Genomic DNA, 7,218 nt, shown 5'->3' on the forward strand with positions numbered 1-7,218 from the left:
TATTTAACACTTTACCCCCTGTTTGGGGTCGATTTGATTTTTTGAAAAAATTGGAGGGTGGGACTTTGTAAGTGAAATGAAATTTAGGGAAAAAAGGTGAAAAGACGAAAACGCTCCTATTATACCCTTACATTTACTTTATTGTGAGAAAATAAACTGTAAGTTTATAAGGAAAAATAGTTAATGTGGTTTTTGGTTATTTTTTTTGAATAAATAATACAATAAGAAAAAAAATCTAGAATATCGTACTAGCTAGAGCCACAAGTCCGCAACTATCTTTCTTTTCCCCTATATAAGACCCTGATTACCCCTTTCTTCTTCATTACATTACACTCTCATCACTTATTCTCAAAATGTCTTCTTCCCCTGTTTTCGTAACTGCTTCATTTCCACTTCTCCCATTCCACCTCCCTCTTTACGTCGTCGTTTTGCTCTCCATTTTCACCTTCTTCCTTTTCCCTGGTGGTCTCGCATGGGCCCTCTCAAAATCTTGCTCAAAACCCTCAATTTCCGGACCTTCAGGCTTCCCAATCCTTGGTCTCTTATTCACCTTCACATCTTCATTAACTCACATTCACCTCTCCAAACTCTCTAAATCATTTAATGCCACGTCACTCATGTCTTTCTCTGTCGGGTTCACTCGTTTCATCATCTCGAGCGAACCCGAAACAGCGAAGGAAATCTTAAATAGTTCCGCGTTCGCTGATCGCCCGGTGAAAGAATCAGCTTACGAGCTGTTGTTTCACCGGGCGATGGGGTTTGCCCCTTATGGTGAATATTGGCGGAATTTAAGGAGAATAAGTTCAACTTATTTATTTAGTCCAAAAAGAATAACAACTTTTGGTAAGTTCCGTGAAACACTAGGGGCAAAATTGGTAACTCAGGTTACTGTTTCAATGAATAGTGACGGTTACGTCGTGGTTAAAAAGTTGTTACATTTAGCTTCGTTAAATAACGTCATGATAACGGTTTTTGGTAAGTCGTATAATGATTTTAACGGTAATGAAGGGTTTGAGTTAGAGGAGTTAGTTAGTGAAGGTTATGAATTATTAGGAACGTTTAATTGGAGTGATCATTTTCCAATTATATGGCGGTTTGATTTTCAAGGTGTTAGAAAAAGGTGTAGGGATTTGGTTTCTAAAGTTAATGTTTTTGTGACGAATATTATAAATGAACATCGTGAAAAAAGGTTAAATAATAATGAGGTGGTTTATGAAGGTGATTTTGTTGATGTTTTGCTTGATTTGGAATCAGAACATAAGTTAAGTGATGATGATATGATTGCTGTGCTTTGGGTAAGTTTATATTTATATTTATTATATTTTATTTTATTTAAATGTCATTAATTATAGTTAATGTTATTTTATTATTCATTAATTAATAATTAATTTGGCAGGAGATGATATTTAGAGGAACTGATACTGTCGCAATTTTGATGGAATGGATTTTGGCAAGGATGGTGTTACACCCGGAAATACAATCAAGGGCACAAATGGAAATTGATAGAGTTGTTGGTCCGGGTCGGGCTGTAGGTGATTCGGATCTTTGCAACCTTCCTTACCTCCATGCAATTGTGAAAGAAACTCTACGTGTGCATCCACCGGGCCCACTTTTGTCATGGGCTAGGCTTGCTATCCACGATACTCAAGTGGGTCCACACATGGTCCCAGCTGGGACGACGGCTATGGTCAACATGTGGGCCATAACTCACGATAAAAAAATATGGGCTGAACCGGAAAGGTTTAATCCTGATCGGTTTATGAAGGAGGATATTTCGATAATGGGTTCGGATTTACGGTTGGCTCCGTTCGGTGCGGGTCGGAGGGTTTGCCCCGGGAAAACTATGGGTTTGGCTACGGTTCAACTTTGGTTAGCACAGTTGCTTCAGAATTTCAAGTGGGTTGAATCCGGGTCCGTGTCCGGGTCCGGGTCGTCGGGTACGGTTGATTTGTCAGAGTGTTTGAAAATGTCATTGGAAATGAAAAAGCCATTGGTGTGCAAGGCTGTGGCTAGGGTTTGATGACGTGGGAAGAGACTTTAGTAACCATAGTTAAGTTAAGTTTACCATAAGTACTTACTTTCTTAGGAAATAGTAAAAGGGGTAGTTTTGAAGATTTCAAAGTTTGAGGGTGGGGATGAATATGAAATGAAACTATGCTTTTTGTACACAACTTTTTGTTTTTTATGACATCTTATATTAGATAAAAAAAATATATGTATGTGTGCTCTTATGTACGTAGTATTAATGTATGTCTTTCATGTCACGCCTCTTTCAAGTTATCTAATGATAATGGTCTTGTTATGGGAGCTCTCTATTTAGTTCAATTGTATTGTTTTTGGTTGTGAATTTTCATTTTTTAACCATGAAATGTAGAGTAATAATTTACCCATGTTTTTGTCAAGATTCAAAGGGTTTTTTCATTGGGCATATGTTAGTACAAAGATTAACTCAAGAACAACAAAGGATACTAGTGGAGAATTTCATTAATTCAAATATGTGGATGCATTTTTTGATTTTGTCTTATCAATAAATTTGGCAGCCATTTTGAATCATTTCCATATTTGTATTGTTTTATAGGAAGATGTAACCAACACATCATGGTCTGCTAATTTATCTCTTAATAATACTCCGTAACATTTTACTTCTTAGTTAGAGATTTTATGTTCAAATTTTACAAAAAATTACATTTTGTAATGGTCATGAACAATGTCACACACAATTATCTCTCGATTATACTGCATACACCCATGGGCGAATCTAGAGTGTTTTCAGTGGTTGCACGGAACACCACTGAAATATGCGAGGTAGTGGAATTTTTTTGGGGTTTTTAACTAGTGATACTAGTTGATAGTGTAATTTTTTTTTTGTGACACCACTGAAATAAATCATCTAATAGAAAAAAATTTAAGATATTAACCGGTGACGCCAGTTACCATCAATTCTAGATCAGTCAGTGCATACAACTAAATAAAATACTATAATCTAAATCCAAAAAACCTCATTTATTAATTTACATGTTTAAAGGAAAACAATCTCAAAAAGTTGAATAATATTTTCTTTTTTTAAGGCAACTACACACCCCGACGAGACTTGAATTCATAAATTCAAAGTAAATGAGTTTCTATATTATATCTCTAGGTCAAAACCCCTTTGTTGCTTGAATAATATTATTACTTTATTTGGGGAGATCATATGAGTTTATGTATATTTTGATAAAGCAAGTAAAGAATAATAATGGAATGCGGGTGCTATTAGCATCTTACGGAGTATTAGTTTATTAACTCCATCTAACATCTCATTCATCTTTATTCTTTCATGCTTTGTTCTTTATGCAATTTGAAGTTTGAAAGGCTATGCTTTTTTATAGTGTCAATTACTTACACATCAACGCAACATATATTAGAAGTTTTTTAAGAGGGATCTTGAACACGTTTTTTAAGAGGGATCTTGAACACACACATCCTTCTCTTAAATCACTTTGACATGAATATGAAGTTCCTTTTGCTTTCATGAAAGGCCGAAATTGGAACTTGAATATACGATGATTCGTTCATTACACCACACCACACCACACCACACCACACCACATCTGATCTCTAACATTATTCGAATTCAAAGTTTTATCACTTCCATATTTAGGATTCCTCAACCTAGTCGATAAAGGTGCGCACCACCTTATACAATTTGTTCCATCATAATTGACGCAATGAGATTCTTGTCGTTTTTTGGTCTTTGTTTTTTTCGTAACTACAGTCCCTACATTCTTATAAGAGCATATAGTGTCGTCTTCAGGCGCCCGCCAACTTTATGTTATGTTTTTAGTACGTAGGGCGTAATCTTTTCTAAAACTAGCTATCACTTCTATCTTTAAACACATTAACGTCGAGGGAGATATCTTTGTAACGCATCATGATGACGATGTTTATCAGAACCTATTCTTGGGATCATATCTTCAAAACGCTATCTTTTACTAGATTTCTAATTTGAACGCCGCTATTAAAAGAAGTTCATCTACTAACTAATCTCTATGTACACATATCATATCAAACATAAGTCGTGTCACCAAAACTTTGCACTTTAGAGCATAACATCTATTCAAAATCTCATTATAAGAAGCCTTAATGATCTTTCACTTTCATTCTATTGTGAGAATGCGCTTTAGCGTCAAATGAAAGCATTGACAATGAGGAATTGAGGATTAACGCAATGTTGAATGAGACTGCAAGCGATAAAGATTTGAGAAATATTTAAAGACAAGGAACATGATACTTATGCTTCATTTGGGATCATTAGCACTCTAATCTTGGTTGTAATTGGGTGGATTAAGATACCCAATTTTAATAAACAATAACAAATCAACATCTTGATTCTTAATAAAGATCTGTTAGAATCATTATTTATATTTATATATGAATCAAAAGCGATCTTCCTTTTGTATGATATCAAATTAAGAATAACTAAAGTTTGATGAATGTGCCTTGAGTATCCTTCGTATGAACCAATTATCAAATCAAACATGAAATCATTTCTTACCAATTTGGTATATATATATTTTTATGATTTGATGTACTTTAAAAAAATTTGTTAACAATTAGTTTAATCTGATTAAGCACCAACCCTACTTTTCGAATTTATTAATACATGTACATGATCTCAAGCCTCAACTATTATATACACAATTTAAGTTATATACATCAATCGTATTTGTTGTACTTCTTTTCCATTCTTAGACCACTTCAAATCATTATATCATTATATACTTATTACTTTAAAAAGAAGATTAAACTGAGCTGTAGCTCAGCACCACGTCAACACTTCCTGCAGACTGAATAGTGTCATTTATGACATGTATAATTGAATATATTTGAAACCCACTATGTTATTTTATTTAATTAATTATCAATTTGAGTAGTCAAAAACATTCCATACATATCTTAATCTTCCTTCTCTCGCTACTTCTCGGAAATGACGAAATTGATGGCACACAAAAGAATGACGGAAGGAAGAATGGGCCTGCCAACGGTGTTATAGAAAGAAGCTCTAAGACGGATGGATGATGGAAGACGTTGCCATTGATCTTACTAATGTAAAGTATCCAACATGTAAATTTAATTTTATCAGTAAAAATAACATGATAAATAATCAAACTTTTTATACATCAGGCCGGTTTTATGGATCTTGTGCATACTCTACAAAATGATTTTAGTATTTTTATCAAGAAATTATCATTGTATGGTAATGTCTAACTAGGTAACAAAAGTTAACTGTGATACAAAACATAAATAACATTCCATAGTATTTCCATATACGTGCAATGGCCGTTAAAATTGGAATGAAGTAAAGCCACCACAAGATAACATAAAGACTTCAACCACGTCATACTATTAGTTGTGCCATCGTTTTCTTTTGTCTTAATTAAGATAAAGATAAATCTTTTATAGAATAAGACAACAAGTACATGTACGAATGCAACAATGTTTGACATACTATCTTCTTTGTCACGAAACGCAAGCTAAACCACCATTATATTATATGATGTCATGGGCCATGTCGAACCATGTGTTTATCGTTGAAAGAAGTCATCTTGTCACATGTTCATGCTTTCTCTCAATGAGTTATCTACGTTTTTGTCGTTACACTATTCCAAAAATAGAAGATGTTAACGATATATCGTTAACATTGCCAATTATTCTACATCATATGAATGATCGTACATCGTTAAAACTCAAATTACTTAGTTACAAGATGTTCTTATGTAGACCACTACATAGCATAACTAAGAATTTCTTAATTGTCAAATCAGCGCCACCCAATGTAACTAACCCATAACGAAACTATACCTATCATAAATCATACTGGACCCATAAATACACACATAAGTAGATGGTGCCTATGGCGCCCTGCCCATGCATGGCGTGCATCACTATCCCTATGGCGAAAGCGTTAAGGACCAGTCTTATATACGATTGAATATTATCAGCTTTAAGAACTGTACAGTTTAATGTATTACTTAGTTTATTTCTTGAATTTGTCATAATTACTTTAATGTTAGTATTACTTAATGATTAAACCTTCCAATTAAGTGTCATAGGTGCAATGATAGATAAAACTAGGAAGGATATGATGATTGAGGAGTAATGGAGTGAAGATGACACAAACCATTTCCTTGCTCTTTTATAGTGTCATAAACACATGTTTACTTTAGTTTTGTGATTGGGTAGCAATCATTGATTATATAACTAAAGCTAATATTCAGTCATAATTGATTAATTGACAGGGAGTATTTTAGTAACATTATAGTTACATATTAAGTTTTAAATTATAGAACATGTTATGTTATTGTTTATACTAGATAGTTCATTAGCCAGCCTTTTTCTAGATTCGAGCCTCACCAGAGTCCTCCTTTTTTGTACTTCTTGCTGAATTCGTTTTCTTTTCGAAAACGTTTTCTGTTTTTATTAAAGTTCTCGTTATTTTCACCAAAAAAATATATTTTTTATACTAAATGACTAGATGTGTAAAATAGGTTGGTGAGACTGATTGTGTGGTGCACATGATCAAAATGGGTTGTGGTTCAAACATTTACTCTAAATGTGAAGTAAAATTTATATGTAAAATATAAAGAAGTTGAAAAAGTGTTGCATAAGGTGCCTTGCATATATCATCATTGGACTCAAACATGTGAGATACCATGAATGGGCAATGATGGAATGATTGCAAGTAAATGCATCAACTTGCTTCAAAAGTAGAAAGTAAAATTGTTTATATTTAATCCAAATTTAATCAGTAAATAATAGTTTTATAAAATAGCAAACGAAGCACTATAATGTAGAGTTCTCAACAAATTTGTTAACATGATTGCTAAAGCCTAAAGGTATGCAACTTGAACCATGATGATTTGGTCCAATAATCACATTTGCTATTGATACGATGATGTTTGTTATAAGATTAATGTGAGTTAAAGCCTACTCTTTTTTTAATAAAAACAGATTTGTGCAAGTTCCTATTTTGCTTTACAAATTGACCAAGATAAACCAGACTAAACTGATTGTTTTATGTCATCAGAACTAGTAATTTAATGCATAAAAGAACACTGTAACAACTATTCATATATAATTTTTTATAGACAACACTTGCATAATAGTAAAATTTAACTTTACCTTCATATAACTGAGGATTTTTGATATTCAATGAAAATACAGTGAAAAGTTGCTTAA

The 7,218-nt window shown here is 33.2% G+C and overlaps 1 protein-coding gene across 1 annotated transcript; it reads left to right on the forward strand.

Annotated features, from left to right (window-relative positions):
* Positions 1-345: 345 nt before the first annotated feature.
* LOC139847769 (cytochrome P450 78A5-like) lies at positions 346-2,221 on the forward strand. Its single transcript, XM_071837491.1, has 2 exons — positions 346-1,295; positions 1,397-2,221. The coding sequence occupies exons 1-2, from the start codon at positions 354-356 to the stop codon at positions 2,018-2,020; spliced, it is 1,566 nt and encodes a 521-aa protein (XP_071693592.1). The 5' UTR covers positions 346-353; the 3' UTR covers positions 2,021-2,221.
* Positions 2,222-7,218: the final 4,997 nt, after the last annotated feature.

Source organism: Rutidosis leptorrhynchoides, chromosome 5 (assembly GCF_046630445.1).
Source record: "Rutidosis leptorrhynchoides isolate AG116_Rl617_1_P2 chromosome 5, CSIRO_AGI_Rlap_v1, whole genome shotgun sequence".
Taxonomy (NCBI): Eukaryota; Viridiplantae; Streptophyta; class Magnoliopsida; order Asterales; family Asteraceae; genus Rutidosis; species Rutidosis leptorrhynchoides.

Bases quoted from the DNA above. Each gene is read 5' to 3' on its own strand.
- LOC139847769 (XM_071837491.1), top strand. From the start codon at position 354: ATGTCTTCTTCCCCTGTTTTCGTAACTGCTTCATTTCCACTTCTCCCA. The intron at 1,296-1,396 runs GTAAGTTTATAT...TTAATTTGGCAG, and splicing joins ATATGATTGCTGTGCTTTGG to GAGATGATATTTAGAGGAAC.